The 18,109-nt window shown below is 39.6% G+C and overlaps 1 protein-coding gene across 1 annotated transcript in view; it reads left to right on the forward strand.

Moving 5' to 3' along the window:
- The window catches only part of IQCK (IQ motif containing K), a 44,450-nt gene extending 26,485 nt beyond the window's left edge, over window positions 1-17,965 (forward strand). The window contains exons 9-10 of the mRNA XM_090151773.1: window positions 966-1,077; window positions 17,649-17,965. Coding sequence (XP_090007899.1) covers window positions 966-1,077; window positions 17,649-17,878 — 342 coding nt within the window. The 3' untranslated portion in view covers window positions 17,879-17,965. The remainder of the gene's footprint in view (window positions 1-965; window positions 1,078-17,648) is intronic.
- The last annotated feature ends 144 nt before the right edge of the window (window positions 17,966-18,109 follow it).

Genomic DNA, 18,109 nt, shown 5'->3' on the forward strand with positions numbered 1-18,109 from the left:
CATTTTGTATCTGTATCATTTAGAAAAAAACTCCATTTAAAATAATGCTATTATTACCTGAACATGACTCTAAGAGAATAATCACTTATCAATGAGCAAATACTACAGTGACCACTACCTGCTATTGTCAGAGTGACGGCATCTATTCTGGATTTTTGCTCTAGTGCTGGAGGTCGTAATTGTGTGAGTGCCCAGGTGGATGATAGGCAACATACTGCTATTTAATCAAGTGTGGATTAGAGCAAATTCAGGAGTGGCGTAAGCTGAATTATTTCTTATGTTAGTAGGATCTATACCAGTACAAAAGCAATAATGGAGGAATTCAACTTAAATGGAGATAAAGCCTGTGACTGTTGTCATTCTCATGGAAGTAGAATTAGGCTTTTCATAGGAGTGATTGCCAAAGAATAGACATCATGTAATGCATTCCAATTACTTTAAATAAGAGATTAATGCCTCTTCTATTTGTGAAAATGGTGTGGCTAGGATTGCAGCTGGTAGCAGGTGTGAATCAGTTTGCTGGAATAAATTTCCTGCTGTATGACCCTTCATGTGCCTCTTCTATTCTATTGTGTTGATCAATGGGTTGGTTTCATAGCATTGTGGTTTTCTAAAGGCACTAATACCCTACAGTATAATGCTTTAAATTTTAATTAACTTGAAGAATTGGCATCTCACTGCAGTCACATTCTCAGGAGTCCCCGGTAATCAAAATGATCCCTTAATTGGCATATTTATGTTTTCGGGGGGGAGAGGGGGAGGGTGTTGTTGTCAATTGTGTGGGTTTTAGTTCTGTGTAACTTGAATGCTGTAAACCTCTGGGATCATGCTTTATATCAAGCTTTGCAAAAAGGATGGATGCCACATATTTGCACAGCCACAGCCCAGCATAAAAAACAAAGGCTTGTGACCTTGGGTAACATGAATGTATAATGTTAGTTGCATTTTCTGTTTTCCTTTTCCAGGTCCGTTGTGACAAGGAAGTACAAGAGCTGCGTCAGTGGCAAAAGCAGTTGAGAGATGAAAAAATCATTTTTCAAAGAGTAGAAGAATTCTGGGCTAGGCAGGAAGCCAAAGGTAGGTGAATTAAATTGCTTATTGTAATGATTTTTTTTTACATTAAATATTTAATTTTTATACTTTAAGTTGCGTTAAGAAATAAGACACACAGTGGAACGCTAATCATGAGTGACAAGAAAAGGCAGTGCCTGGTGTAAGTTCCTGGCTGTTTCTTCACAATCACTATTAGTTACTAGTATAGCTGAAAGTGGCAATGAAAAGTACAATACAGGGCCAAAGATCAGTAACTTTACAGAATTATGATAATGTGGTGGCACAGTATTTCCTAGTATCAGACTTCTACCAGCTGCAGAACACTGAAATGCTGATTTTTACCAGACAGGTTGTAGTACATTTTTTCTGAACTGCAGAATTTGTGCACCCTTCGCTGTGCCAACACTCATTGCTGCATCTCCATCAACATTCATAAGCATCAGCGAATGTGCTATTTTTCCACATGGAGGAATTCAGTGGCACACCTTTCCTTCATACACACTTCCATGTCAGATACCATTTTGCCAGAGTGCCCTTCTGCTGCCATCTGTCACGGGGCAACAAAATGTAATGGGGTATTGGTGGGAAGGTTCAACCTCTACTGCTATCCCTGCAACATCTGCCCCTGATGTTGTGGGTCAACATAATGAAGTAGGAGGCATTATTTTCAGAGCAGCCTTCATAATTGCCAAAGAAAATGAGGCCATGTTGCTTTAAGAACCTTTTTTGTCTGATTTTGAACCAGGCCTTTCTGACAGGGACAAAATTATTCTTTCGTTATTCAGGCACATTGGTATGATTGTGATCACTCTCTGCCTGCTATTTGTCTACTAACACAGGAGGATTCAATAGCTCTTTATCAGCCTCTGTTGCCTGGACTCAGATGATTTCCACATAGGGATGTGAACTGCCTGTCAATAGACAGAGGTGATAGGAGTTCATTCAGCTATACTGCTCATCAGCTGATGAGAGGGAAACATCTTCTTTATCAATCACTATTGTGATTGTTCTGATGACCCTGCTGCCAGTCTTTGCCCACAACTATGTAAAGTATTCAGGATGTAGTTACACACAGTTGGATCAAACTAATGGTTGCCAAAAGGTCTCGTCACGGTCCATCTCTGGAAACAATTTCAGTGACTGTGTAACTGCACCATGGGTTTGGATCAGCAGAGGTTATCTATGGGGCAGGTTATTTTTCTGTAATGTTGCCACATGATTGCTGTATCTACCAAAACAGAAAGAGAACTGGGGACAGAGGAGGACAATCCCTTCCCAGCAGCCCATAGCTTAGTTAAATGGAGCAGAACGTGAGATGGTGTTCTTATCATAGCTGGTTCCTGTTCACAGCTGAGGAAATGCTAAACTGCAGGTGATCAGCAGGAGCTAATGGCTGGGGGGCAAATTATGTTAGATTTCTGAAGCTTGGTGTGCAAGAAGGCATCCATCAGTGCCCTCATTCTGAGCCTGGTTTTCATGAAACTTTGCTGGGAAAGGAGGTTTATCTTTGAATCCCTTCAGGGTTAAGGGAGTTTAGAATCAGGTTTCTGTGAAAGTTTTTAAAATAGTGAGTGCTGGTCAGTTAGATACCAACTATCCAGAAAAATCTCCAGCTCTAGGTTTCAAGTGATTTAAAATTGCTGATGCACAAATTGGATTAGGCAGCTTCATTGTTTTAGGACACTACTGGTCTCAGTGCTCTCAAATGAACTAGGGAGCTTTTCACTCAAGCACTGAGTATTTATAGTCACTGTTTGGAGCTGTTTCACTTAGCTGTATCTATATGCCTTGCCCGTGCTTTATTAGTTAACCTTCTTAAGCCATGTGTCCAATTTCTAGATGTTCAGAGTGTAAACTGAGACACTGAATTTATTGTGCTGTGGCTTCATTCGAAGTGGTGTTTCTCTCATTATTTTGTATGCAACCTAACTCTTCTTACTTAGGTGAGTTAGTGTATTCTTGAGCAGACATGAGGTAGGGTATTCTGGAGTTGAGTGCTTGACATTCTCACAGCAGGCTTTGTTTTAGAAACTACAGTAAGAATGTCTGTACATAAAGAGTACTCATTAATGTTACAGCTGTAGCTACCAGCGCTTATTGTTCATGAAGAGAGCCTTGCAATTCTTCAGTGACTTTAGTCATCAACTCTTTTGTGGCTATTGCTCATTCCAAAATCATCTTGCTTTTTAATAAATGATATGACAAAACTTCTTTATTAAGTAGTTAATCATTAAATAGTTCATGCTCTGTAAATGCCGATGGGATTAAGAGCAGTTAGGTCATTAGCCTAATGCACTACAATTATTCTTTCAATTTGGTTGTGCATCCAGTCTATCTGTCCAGTCCCAAGTAGATCAGAGTAAAAGGCTGGCACAAAAGTCCCAGACATTTCCCTCTGTTTGAAATCTTCTATAGAGTGTTTTTGCCTAAAGGTGAAAGAGGAATTCTATCAAAACTGGATAATTGGACTATATTTCTAATGGACAGAAGGTTGAGTAGTTATAGCACAAATCTTTCCAGTAAATATCTTAATACACAGTGCTTTTGTAACACAGTTTCTCCTCTGTTGTGTGGAGCAATATTTGAAACCACTCTCACATAACAGCTGTGCAGTTACATTCCGGTCCTGCAGCTATCACCCAGGGGCTGGGTAACCTCCTGGCTCACCTGCACTCCACAGAGCCTCACACAGAGGGAGGTCTCTCTCCAGTCCTGCTGCTCTCCCTGTAATGACAGATGGGGACAGTGGTGGTGGCTACAGGACAGATAGTTCTGTGGTTTGCAAACTTGCAAGAGCAAGGAGAGCAGTTCCCTCTTGGTGGTACTTTTTCTGCCAGGCAGCTGTTCTTCATGATCTCCAGGGAAAACATGAGCTGGAGGCTAGTTTCAGCTACGTAATGCTGCTTAATAAAATGTGTCTGTTGAAGTCTGCTTTTGTTGTGATATTGAATGATTTGGAGCATGTGTACTGAAAACTCCATCCACTGGAAAGTGTGCAGTGGAGAAACCTACTCATCCAATTCTGATTGCAGAACAAGTTGGTGTTCTGTGCACAGAGGATGATATCCATCCAACATTAGCTTCCAGCGTTCATAGTTCTTAGCATGGGAATGACTGGCCTGCATTGATACCAGTGCTGCTGCCAATGAAGTAGGATCAGATTCCTTTGAGCGGGTATTAAGGTACATGGAAAGGCAGGCCCATACCTAACAGAGACAGTACTGACTGGCAGCCCCAAAAGTGGTGCCTCATACCCACACAAGCAGCAAGGACTGCAATGAAATCACATTGTGTTTCAGCTGGGAAGGCATTATGTCAGCTGGCAGAAGCCTCACCAGGAGCATTTTTTAAATTGTTAGCCAAGAGAATGTGCATGCAAGAAAACATGCAAAAAGAAAAAATGGAAAGTTAAAATCAAAGTTGTCATAAATAATCATTTTTTCAAAAGACATTGTTTTCAAAACCTTGATGTATCACAGCCTCCTCAGGTGCCTTGCTATTATAGCAATATACGAGGACTGCTCTGAAAGTAAGGCCTCCTATTTCATTACACTGGCCCACAGTGTCAGAGGCAGATGTTAGTGGAATGGCAGTAGAGGCTGAGCCTTCCTACCAACCCTCCATTACATTTTGTTGCTCTGTGACAGATGGCAGTAGAGGGGCACTCCAGCAGAACAGCATCTGATGTGGAAGTGCAGATGAAGCAAAGGTGTGCCAATGAATTTCTCCATGTGGAAAAAATGGCACCCATTGACATTCATTAACACTTGTGAATGTTTATGGGGACAAACAGTGAGTGCTGGCACAGAGGAGGGGTAGGTGCTGCATTTCAGCAGTGATGACAGTGACAGTGGGGCACTTCTGCTGGTGCAGAATGTTATGAATTGCATGCAGCTCTTGTTCTTTGCTGTTGAAAATGCACAGCTAGAGCATTGAAAAAAATTTATTTTGTAGCCAAGAATTTGCTCGTCAATGGTTTACGGGCTGGTTCGGCCCAGTTCCGTGACCAGTGGGGCGGAGGGATCTGCAGATCCACGCCTCCGGAAAAAAGGGAACAGGGGACCCCAAAATAATTAAAAACAGCGCCAATGATCTGAGTAGAAACAAACTAATTTACTAAATATAGTATTGGAATGCAAGATAACACACTATAATACACTATAATTAAAATTGAAGCTAATAAATCAAATATAATGAGAGAGAGAATGTCCAAAAGGTGGATAGGCCTCACCACAACGCTGAGGTGAGATGCGCAGTCCAGAGCGCATCAGGTGACCTCGCCAGGAGTTGTATCTCGAGACTGTCTGTGACCGCAAAGTCCCCTGGGGAACGTAGTTCTTCTTCTCTTCCAGGCAGGTACCCAGAGCTTGAGCATTAACAGTTAAACTCCCAGTGCCCCACATGATGTTATGATGTGGAATACCGAAAACCAAAAATCACAAAACCATGACATTGCTCTATCAGATAGTGTTATTTTGCTCTTGTTATTTTTTTCCATGGAAATAAGTAGAAGGCATTACTTTCAGAGCAGCCTATGATAACGTAAGGTGTTACAAGCTGGCACACTTTTCTGTATCTGCATGTGCTATACACAGCACTTTCTGTTCAAAACCTCAGTTCACTATGAAATGTTTAGAACATTGAGTATTTTCTTGTCTTCTAGCAGATCTGACTATGTGTAAAGTCAGTTTTTGCAGTGATCAAGTTTTTCTTCAAGTCTTTGTGGGATTGTATGGCCCCTTTACTGTGGTCCACTAAAAGTTTAGGTTACAAAAAAACAACAATAACAAAAAATTAAGCATAAATAAATGTTCTGAAGATCAGAAAACAGTGGATATAAAAAGTAAAAGCCACATTTTCTTCTCTGTAATCCATGTCTAATTCTGTCTGTGCTAATTGTTCAGAAATTGCATTACTAAAGGTGATGATAGAGGTTGATCTAGCAGGCTCACTCATTCATTTTAAATAATTCCAGTTTGAATTCGTACTTTGATTCTCTCCTTTCAGTTTATTTGCATTTACATCAGTGACTTTTTCAAATGTTCCTTTGTCTGTGGTACCAGTCAGATTTACAGTTAAATAAGTCTCTCACTTAGTTTTGGGAAACAAACTCGGAAAACGCCTTTCCACAGTGTATTTCCAACACAATGCTTTGAGAAAGGGTGTAAATGATATCAGATGTCTGTATGATTACAGCTTACAGTCTTCATGCATAGAAAGTTTTAGAAGTTGAAATTTGAAGTATGCTTCCAACAAAATGAAACCATTCTGAAAATGATGTGAGCAAGAAAAATCAGGACCGGGGAAGGGGGGGGGAGGGAACGACTGTGCCATTCAGCTGTTAAATTCATACCGGAAACTCCCATCTCTGAAGAAATTTTTCTGTAAACTACGCTTACATTGTTTTGGAGGATCATGTAAGAGTTCTTTTGCCTTCTTTACCAGTTGCTTCCCAATGAAAAAACAACTTCCTTTTAATAATCCTCATAGAGATTTCCTGTTATCAAATTAATTATTTTAGGATGGTAGGACAAAGCTGTTCCATCACTTCAAAGTATGCTGTAAAATTGTTCCTTTTCAATTTTTTTCTTCAACCAGAGCAAGTTTATATTGCTTATATCACATTAGCTTTCAATATTATCAACTTGTTTCTGTAATTATTTGACTGAGCCCTACTAAATTAATATAAGAGTATCCATTACATAAAATAGCCTTGGGGCACAGACAGATGGCTGTTTGGAAACAGCTGTACCACTGTAAGAAGTTACTGTCCAAGGGTTTTCATTATCAATCTCAGCTGTGATGCCATAATTAATTATGTTAGTGCTCCAGCTGCTCGTATTTCTGCTATTACTACTCTGCTGTTTATTAATGTTCTTAAACCTCATTTTACTATAAAGTCAACAAAGTTGGTTTCCACTGCCTTTGTCCATGTTGCGGTCTCACCCAACTGACTCTGCACTGAAGGGGAATATGAGCGCTTATGCAGTAATTAATAGCGTAACACAACTGCTTCTTAAGCTCATCTTTCTACGCATTTGTTTTAACTGAGTTACTGTGAAATCTCCCCTCTAATTAAACCACTGAGCTCCTTGCATCAAGCAGGACAAAGCGTTTGTTATTACTGAAAGCTCAGATGTCACAAATAAACCATTAAGATCGAAAGAAAAACATTTTAAAACTGATAGATCATTGTGTTACAGAGTTAGCTACGTCAAGAATAACAATGAAATCTCTCTTAAATTTGTAGATGACTCGAACCCTGTTTATTAGACGCTGTAAATAGTGTTGAATGTAACTGTAGGGGATGAATGGTGAGCTGCCAGATAGCTTTTAGAAAATGCTGACTCAAGCAGTAATGCGATTCTATTGACACTACTAGAAGGATCAGCATACCTCTCTGTGAAAATATCAGCCAAAATGCAAGCTAGCAGTCACATTCTGCTGTGGTGCAGCTCGCAGCACAATGCTACCTATACCTTATTTCATGGGTATGTTTTGGGTAAATGTTTATTATATTGGTGCTGAAAGCAGTGTGATGCTGAAAAAGGATGCCAAAGGGAAGTTAGAAATGTGGCTGTATTGTAATTAACAAGTTCAAAGGCATTCTTAACTAACTTTCCTCTTTTCAGAATGTGTGTAAACACATCCATCATAATTGAAACAAATTGTCAAGTCTTAATTTTTAGAAGAACATAGGCAGAACAAAACAGTTTTTGAGTATTTCTGTTTGTTTGTTTTTAAGTAGGGGCCAAATTGTGATCTGCACTGGGCAGCTGAGGTGCCCAACATCTTGCCCATCAAATGGTAGTCCTTGTGCTTCCTTGGCTGAGCTTTCTACCGACCTCTCCTTTCCTTGGCTCTTGTGCTGAGGGTTTTGTAGTGAGCTGCTCCAGCTGGCCGATCTGCCCAAGTTCTGTGCTGTGGCCCTCCACGTTTGTTTTCTGCTGGATAAGCCCGGTATGACGCAGCCCTTATATCCAGTACAAGGGAACTGGTGTCCCAGTAAGGAGGGGAGCAAAGCCTCCCACTTGAGATGGCAGCTCACTTTTTAGATCAGCTAATCTGTGCTGTGCCTACAGGGTCATGTGAAACCATACCCTAACTGGTATGTCTGCTTGGTGTGCTGGGCCAGGGTATAAAGTAACTTCATGTAAACCACTGACTCTCTCCCTGCTTCAAAACACATTTAAAAGTATTTCTTTTTTTCTCACTTTGCAAATTTTCACTCTCCTTTCATTGTATCTTATGTACTATGTATTACCAGTTTTAAAAAGTATTCTGGGATATAGCATGTGAAAACTTTGCATGAAAAGTACTGAAGAAAAAAAGTTGGGGAAACAAATAGTGTCCTGCAAATCTCTTTTAATGCATATGACTGATAAATTTCTTTTTGAGTGCAAAAAAAAAGTTATATTTCTTTCAGCCTTATCTAAGGACATAGCATTGTTTGCTACACTGCTCCATTGCTGTAAAACTGCATTCCATAAAATGATCTATATATCAAGTGTAAATTACTTTTATCAGTTTCTACTTACAGACTGAAAAAGTAGAAATGAAATGCGTAACACTCAGGACTCAGTTTAGTGGTGCACAGCCTCAGACTTGTAGAGAGAATTAGAATTCTTCCCTGTATAGATCCACTGGTTTAGCATAGTTGATGGGATAAATTGGTTCTAGAATATTTACAGAAATTTTAAAAATTACTACCTTCAACATAGAATACGTAGGTCACTCCAAAAGTAATGCCTCCTACTTATTTCCTTGGAAATGGCAACAGATAAAAAGAGCACATTCTTGGCTACAAAACACCATTTTTGAATGCAGTCACCACCACTAGCTGTGCATTTTCACCAGCAGTGAACAAGAGCTGCATGCTGGGCTCATCCAGATCTGCACCAATGGAGGTGAACCACTGTTGCTGTCACCACTGCATAAATGCAGCACCCACACCTCACTGTGCCTCACCCACCCACTGTTTGGTCTCCATAAATATTCAGCAAGCATCAGTGAATGTCAGTGAGTGCCATTTTTTCCGCATGGAGGAATTCAGTGACACCCTTTTGCTTCATCTGCACTTCCATGTCCGACACAGCTCTGTCAGAGTGCCCCTCTGCTGCCATCTGTCACACAACAACAAATTTTAATGGAGTATTGATGGGAAGGTTCAGCCTCTGCTGCCATCCCACCACCATTTGCCTCTGACATCATGGACCAGTGTGATGAAATAGGAGGCATTACTTTCAGAGCAGCCCTTGCACTACTAATAAAAAACAACCTCTGGAAGTTATGAATGAATAGCAAATGAGCTTGAGGCTTCTCTTTTTTTTTTTTTCTTGGTGACTGTTAGCTACCTGTTCTTAGAGGCCACCATAGCCTTAGCTTTGCAAGTTACAGTGAATGAACACTGCGTGTGGAAAACATAATTAAACCAGACTGAGAAATAAAGTGATCTTCAGATGGAGAGGGTTGATTTCAAGACACAGGATGGAATATTCCTTTACACGCCATTTGATTTTCAAGCTATATTTCTCCTTTGGCAGTAGATGTTATTACTCACCTGTGGTGGGAGCTTTTAAGAATAGTTCTTTAAAAGAAAGAATCTTTTGCCTTGGGTGGATGGGACCAGCAACATGCTGGATGAACTGAGAACATAGGTGTTATTTCACTGAAAAATCCTTGAAAACATGAGTGAGGCTGCAGATAGATAAAGGAGAGGATAGGCTGCTTATTTTAGGAGCATGTGTTGTGCTAAAGCACGAACAGATGCATACTGTCAAGAAATAAGGAAATGTGGTCAGTCCTGCAGCTGTGATATGTCTCCATCTGAATTATGAAGAAGGATTTGAAAACTGAGTAGGTTTACCAAGTTAAGCTAGAGGGGGAAGTCTTGTCTGCATTCTTGAGAAGGATGGCTGTATCACAATTGTATCACAATAAATAACGATATTACAACGAAACAGAATGGAGGAAGGGAAAAACATTAAATTCAGTGCCCATAAAGAAAAGTTCTGCCTGATGAAACTTTTTGAAACTCATTACATAAACAAGCATGTGAATATAGTCATGGACTCCAACAGATACTTACTAATGAGTCTGTAAATGAAGGTACAATTGCATGCATGTTTGCAGAGTGAGCAGTTTCCCAAACAAAATACCAGAAGGAGTAAACTTTTTGCTCCCGAGTGGCGCGTATTACACTAGGCTTTAAAAGTATGTGTATCTAAATGCACCATAAGTAGTAATGTTGGATTAGCAGAAGACAAAGTCTGAGTAGATAATGGATCTCTTAAAAACAGCACCTCTGTAGTTTGCTTTTGAAAATTCAGCTCAGTAAAATGTAAGAAATTCATTGTTTCTACCTCTCGGGTTACTTCTTCCTTACTTTTTTTCACTTTGATCAAGGGAGGTTGAAGTGTAGTCATGTTTAAGCATGGTACATACCAATTTTTTCATTTATTTATTTTTTGTGTGATTTAATCAGCCTTCCTTTAATTATACCTCTAATTCTTTAATTGATCTCATTATGAAGTTCTTGTAAGCAGAGACTTCCCCATATTCCATGGTTCCACACTTTTAAGGTATATGAAAATATTTGTTAATATTTGAAATGTTGCAGGTTTGTCTTCTGATGATTTTGGTTCCAACTGTGATATAAGAATTGAAAGGTTTCTTGCTGTCACTATGCAATTAAAACAATTTTACTCCTAAAAAAAAATAAATATCACTGTATTTACAGGCATTCCATTGTTTCTTTCCCAAACAAAAGTGCTATATTCAGAATGATTTTCAGTGGAACCAGGCGTGTAGTTGCTTTCTGTTTTAAAGTAGATCTATAAGTTATCAGTGGCGCAAAAGACATTGAAATTTCTTTTTTAAAAGTGGAAGGAGATCCAAGAACAAAGCAGTGCCTGTGGCTGAGTATGTGGTGTTTTTCACCAAGTCTAATTCGAGATGCTTGAGATGTTTCTGAAAGTTTAATCTTGGCACGAACAGCTGAGAATGTAGTGATAAAAGTCATAAGGCTCATGATGTAGATTCTGCCTTTTTGGTCCACACCCTGAACTCAGGCATCTTTGAAAAGTTACAAAGATGACAGTCACTTTAATTTCTGAAACTGCACTGGGAGTGCTTGAGAAAAAAAAAATAAAGATGGCAATTTAGATAAGCTACAAACTATGCAATCTTCTGAATTGTGCTTACACAGATGCAGCAGTTACCAGCCAACAAAGGCCAAACAAATCTTCCAGCACCAAAGTTGTACTTTTACCCATCACTGAGCAATTTTTAATAATGATTGGTAGTGGAAAAGAAGATAGTTGCTATTTGCTGATTGTTCTGTGATTATAGAAATACATTTTGTTTGTTTTTCTGTTTTTAAGGAGGAGAGAAATTCTTCATGGGCTTTGCAATATTTTTTCTTTTAACCTTTACAAGATAATAGAGAAAAAACGAGAACATTTGTATTGAAAACTCTGTTGTTTTTTTAATTCAGGCATATGAAAACAAATTTATACCTCTGTGCTAACTATGAGATGTGTTAAAACCCCAAAGAAAAGGCTGCTAGCAAATAAGAAGTAAAACCTCCAAATATTTCTGCAGCAAAAGTAGACTTGAGACTAATTTAGTTGAGAAGAATAAAACAGGGAGGCAGGAAAAGAAAGACTATGAGCCATTAGTGCAGTCTTAAAATGGACTACTTCACTTACAGATTAGTGAAGGACAAACTGCAGAACACACAAGTTACTTGTCCCTAACTTCCCTTAGGTATTGGACATCTTTTTCAACATAACTGTCTCTTGGTTTTTTGTTTGTTTGTTTGTACCTTGTTGTTTCTTTTAGTTTATGTGAATGTTTACATTCGATGGCTTTACAGAACTTACCTGTTTTCCAATCAGTAAACATGTCAGATATAAGGGGGGTTGTCAGTGCAGTGCTGATGAAGCTGCCAGCTCTGCCCGAAGTGCCTTCTGCCCGTAATTCCCCACATGCTTTCTGGGGGACCCGGTTCCAGCCAACTTCTGTCTGTTTTTTGCATCTCAGCTACTTATCTGGAAGAGACCTGGAAGAGCTGCAATGATCAGCTCTTGCTGAAGATGTGCTGGTTGCCTTCTTTCTGGACTTTTTTCTCAGTCCAGGATCTTCCTCCTTGACTGGGTGTATTTCTGTGGCTGCCTCTCCCTGCTTGATGGCTGGGCAGGTGTAGGCAATGCAATGCAGTCCCCAGCACAGGAGTTCTGCATGCTTTGTGCTCTCCCAGACTCAGGTGGTCATCTCAGCTGTTCATGCAGTTTAATAGATGTCAGTCAGTGCTTTCCTCTTTGTAAACCTTGAATTGTAAAAATGTCATCGGGACATTTTGAAATGAATGCTTCAACTTTGGTCAAAATATTAGGAAGTGTGGTGCATTACATAAATACTACTAGAGATCTTCCAGTCCTTTTTCTCATATCCATTGCTGCCTATTGCTAGCTGGGGATCTCATGCTTCCCTAGTCTGAACGTAAGTGGATAAACAAATTCCCTGAAGTAGTTTGTTCTCCAGGCATTGAATGCAGCCAGTGTGGCCATGTATGGCTGGCACTTCAGGGAGGCCCTGAGCGCCAACGAAGCCCTGGGCCCAAAGCAGGGGCTGCCAGACACCACCTGCCCTCAGCTGCAGTGTGTGGGGCTACAGCTAATGTCCTTGTGGCAACAGTAAGTGATTCACAGCCTCTGTGGGTGCTTTGGAGAATTGGGTTTGTCCTGTCTCTGTTTTATGTCCCTTTTACAAAAGCATCGTTACATGAGTGATCTGGGAGTTGCATTTCAGATTCATGGGAAGTGGGCATGTCTGTGGGCACAATGTTTCAGTTTTGTTTTGCTTCTTTTTGTTATTGTTGTTTGTTGTTGTTGTTTTTTTTAATGTCTTTTCTTTACTTCCCTATTACGAGTGACTGAACATTTCCTGAAGTGAAAGATTTCACTAACAGTTGCCTGCATGTTGACTTCCAATAGTAAGAGGCTAAAATTACACACATTTTTCATAAAGAGCTGTCTCTTTGAAACTCAGGTCTTATTTCAGAAAGATTGCTGGCAGCTCCAGTTTCATGTTCAGGCTTCTTTGGCATTTCGCTGGGAGGCGAGGGTGAAACTGCTTTCTATATATATATTTTTTACTCTAAGCCCTTGCTAATAAGTTATTCCAATATATTTTCTTTAATGGATTTTCATCTTCTAATTGTTTGAGTCTTTTTTCATTACTGTTTTCAACCATTTAAATTACTAAATGTAATTCTCATCGTTCTTATGATTTAAACAAAGAGTCTGGATGTATAAACCTTTCATAAGCTTCTGTCACAAACCAGTTGTATTTTACAGTCGTATGTGCATAAAGTATGCCATAGGCTGTTCACTGCTAGTTGAAACAAGCAGATTTTACAGAATTCTGGTTTATTTGTGCATTAAGATGAGGGAAAATTGCCTGTTATCTAAAATAGATGGTAAGGATGTTTGTACTTAATGTATATGTGAAAAGGACAAAGTCCTAGGCAGGCAATCCTTTAATGTATAGTTGGAGTTCTGCAGATTATTGAATATTCCACTCCCAGGAGTTGACTGAAACTGTAAATGCATTCAAACTCTGTGCTTCTTTTAGCCATCACCTGTGCCTTCTACACTGCAACATCTGTACCATAAACTATGTAGAACAAGCTGCATTTCCAAGGATGTGGCAGACAAACAAATTATTGTAGTGGGAGCTGCAAGTCAAAAATATGGCCCAGTTAACAGCTCTGCTCAGAGACCCTCACCTCACTTGCGAAGAAATTAACTGCAGTCTCCACTAGTGTTAACTGTTGTAGCATCCTATGATTTAGGACATGCAGTTTGAAATAGGAATTGTTAAAATCAGTAATGTGAGTGCACTGGTGATAACAACCTTATCTACTCTGGCAGTAGAAAACACATGTCCTTTACAGATAGAAACCATATATCAGAAATAGGTGAGATCCCTACGCTATTTGTCAGTTTTAAATAATGAGCACTACCAGTAAATCTTAAACAATCTATGAGACTGTTCTAAATACCACTATAAGATGTGGGGGTGATTATCTGTGTTACAGAATGGACATGTGGACTGTTCATTCCACATCCTGAAAAGTGATTGCAGAAAAGCACCTGAAAAGTTCTCTCCTTTTCCTTGTTCAGGTTTTTGTTTTTTATAAACTTACATGGCCATAATGCCTAAGGGCCTCAGCTGCTCTGTGCCTTAGCTCTTGAAGCAGACGCTGATGTTTTAGAACAAAATAAAATACTGTGATAATACCTTATGTTTCACTTCTATTTAGATCTCACATTACACTTCCTATGAATGTATAATTCATGATTAGGCATTTCCTGTAGAATTTTTTTACGCACTCTGTTACATGAACAACTTGGGAGTTAAGGGGTTTGTCCTTTTTCTGAGAGCTCAGTCCAACCTCCTGTCAAAATGGTTCTCTTGGCACTGCCCAGACTGGCAGCAGTGTGTTGTTGCAATCACCCCAGCGTACCTGGCATCCTCAGGCAGCTCGTTCTGCCCAGTCATGTCCATATGCCTTTCCCCAGCATGTAGGAAATCTCTCTAAAAGGGATGGGCCTCCGCTGCAGCAGAACTGCATTTGTGCAACGGTGGTAATCTGTTAGCATAAGGAGGGAGAGGGATAAAATGGGAACAGTGCTGTTCAGCTTTAACATTTTTAAGGCCACTGAAAATGGAAATGGGTCTTTCTCTTGCTCCTGTTGAAAGAATGGCAGGACTCATAAGACTTCAGAGGTTAAAATTCAGCATATAAGTAGCAATGGTGGTAAGCTTGTTCTTCATATCAGCATGTACACTACTCACTGCTTTTAGATAGGTGTTGCCTGAAAAAATGCGTTGGATTATCAGCTCATGTAAATAGTTATAAACTCCGTGGGAGCTATGCTAACCTCCCAACGAATCATCTTCCTTAGGCCTTTAAAAATACTAAAGCAAGTTAGTTTAGTTTGCGGTGTCACAGCCTGAAGAATATTTCCAATGGAAATTTCTAGTGAAAAGACTTAGGCAGGCAGACTTTGTTCCCCATCCTTCCAGCCTATCTGAATCCTAAGGACATCTTACTTTTCTGTCAGCATAGGAAGCAAGTATATGTCAAAAGCTATTTAAATAACTCTCTGAAATCCAGATTCATGGTGACAACCTGTGCTTCCTGGTTAGCATGATGTGATTCAAAATTGTTATGCTTAAGTAACACAGGTTATGATAAGACACGGAAGCTCTTTACTAAAACCTAGAGGCTACCTAAAAGACAGGCTTGTCCTAATGTTGGACAGCGTGTGTGAGCCCTGGGCTTTTGGAACTTTTTGCATTTTTTATGAAATATTTATAAAGGACAGCCTCATTACATCAAGAAATATGAAATAATCAGATATCTGGCCACCGTGGTCATATCTGGGGTTTCCTAGGCATTGACTGTGCTTCTTCATCATCATATATCACTTTTCCTTTATGTTTTCTACTAGCAAAGATCTTCCATGTTGGCAGCACTTTGAGCACCTTAAATGAGCCCACTGGAGTGCTGCAGCCCAATATTCTGGAAATGTACCAAAGTTTTTGTTTGCTGGTTTACAGCTTCATACCTCAGAAAGGTAACTAAGCAGTCCTGAAACTGTATGTGAAAGTCAGGATTTTTTTGGCTTGTATGTCTTTCTTTGGCTTCAACGTAACTATTTATGAATCTTCTCAACAAATGTGCTTGATGTGAAAAGCATTCAGTATAGACGATCCATCTTGTAAGTAAATAGATTTTTATCTTTATAATTTAAAATTTGTAATCTAAAATATCTGTAAAATATTAAAATATTAAGAATACAATATGACAGCTGGAATCACAGTATACTGAGAAACCAAACTCTTTTAGCAAGAGAAGGCAAACATTATGTTAATCTGTATTACAGCATTCTGAACGAATACAGAGCTTTGAAAACAGCTTTCATTAGGAGTTGGGACATTTCACTTTTATGTAGAGCTTTTGTTCATTTAGAACTGTTTACTCCAGCAAGCAACCCTGTGCTCTTTGTTTGACTCATTTTTCCCATTTGGCAGACCCTTTGCAATCACATGGATAACATTCTTCTTTCCACTGAGACATAGAAAAACTATTCATTACTGACCTTGCTTGTTGTTCTTAATGACAAGAATATATTTATGCACTAGGTGAATTGTATGACTCATCACTGACTTTTAATTGAAAATTCTTCAAAGCAAGAAACTCAAAGAGCTGCTTTCATTCTTAACAACCCAGTGACTTCTTACTGACACGCTCTGCCCTCAGCTACACATGCCCCATTCCCACAGACAGCACTGAGAACTGTGTGCAAGTACCTGAGTGCTGAAGCTTTGTTAGAACAAAAAATGCCATACACGGAAAAAAATTACACCTTTTTGCCTGGATGGGGGATTTTTTTGTGTTGAGTAGAAGAGCATCTGCCGTGGAAGCATGGATGTCTACATTCTGATTTATGTGTATGTTTTGGAAAGCTGAGTATTTAATGTTTTATTAAAGTGGGAAGCAAACTGAAAGCCTCAGAACATACACAAAATGATTCAGCATTTCAATTATGGTTTTTTCACCAAGCTCACAAAACACGGAGCTCATGAACTAACTTGTGTAGTACTGATTTAGAAAGGCTAGCATGACAGTTTTCCTTTGACACGTGAGGTGTTATAAATCAAAGAGACGTTACATCAGGAGCCAAGGTGAAATTCTGTCCCAATGCAAGTGACCACAGTTTTGTTCAAGCAGATGGGATTTGCAAATTTAGCTAAAATGTTTGTGTCCACATTTCTGTTCCTGAATGGTTACATAAAAAACTCTTCTGATAGGCAAAAAACTATGGATAAAATAAATTGCATCTTCAGTTAGCATAAACGAGTAGTTTCGACTTCTGCAGGGCTGCGACACTTTTTGCAAATTCATGCTCTGTTCATAATGGTCTCATTTTCAGAAACACTGTGAAGGCAAGGGAAGCTAGGGTTGCTCTGCATTTCTGCAGGGGAAAAGTCAGAGGACCTTTTGTTATCACTCAGCATATGTGCTGAGAAAGTGTAAAATTCAGATCACAGTGATAGCATTTTCAGTGATCTCACATATGTCTACTTACAAAATAAGCAAGCAAATAAAAATCGGATTGGGTTCCCTTGCGACCCCATGGTTTCTTAAATTCAGGTTGGCCAAGCGTAGTCCCATTTAGGCCTTTGTAATGTCACAGTTAGAGAAGATATTAGCAGTTGTGCTGCTTTTTCCATGTAACAATGGTCTAGCTGACTGGAGGGTAATAATGGTAAATGTGGATACCACCTAGCTCTGTTGTGATCCAACATCAATTTCTTCCGTGACTTACACCAGCTTTGTGCTCAGGGACATGACTTAATGGAGGGTTGCTAGAGATAGGGTATGTGGTTAGGTTGTGGTTGGACTTGATGATATTGAAGGTCTTTTCCAATGTGAGCAATTCTATGATTCTGATTCAGTGTTATACCAGTACCCACCCCGCATTTTTTTTCTTCTTTTGGATGCTGATGCTTTTCACCAGATCAGGAAGACCTGGAGAGAAAACTAGTCGGACAGCAGCTGTGTGGTCCTGTCCCCTCCTTTTCACAGGCATTAGCAATTGAGCCAGCTCAGGAAACTGCTGAGCCAACTGGAAGAATAAAAATCAGTGGTAGTGTTAATAGTTTGTCTGCACAGCTCCTTGAGTGGCTCACAAAGGGTTTTGGTGGGTGCCAGAGCCAGGAGCAAGTGTGGGAATGTGACCAAAAGTAGAGGAGCCAGCTTCCTTCAGTTCAACTTAGCTCACATTGCAGAATCGCACCCACAGTGTCACTGCAGGATAAAGCTGTCTGTAGCACCAGAAGTTTGCTTCTGCAGAAAAATTCAATGTGGGTTTTAACACCAAGTTAACACAAGCATTGTAAGTAAATAGTAAAGCCTTTATTCTCGTTAAGAACAGCATTTTGAAAATAAAACATTTGCCCATGCTTTACAACCTTTGTA

Source organism: Phasianus colchicus, chromosome 16 (genome assembly GCF_987193195.1).
Source record: "Phasianus colchicus chromosome 16, bPhaCol1.hap1.1, whole genome shotgun sequence".
NCBI lineage: Eukaryota > Metazoa > Chordata > Aves > Galliformes > Phasianidae > Phasianus > Phasianus colchicus.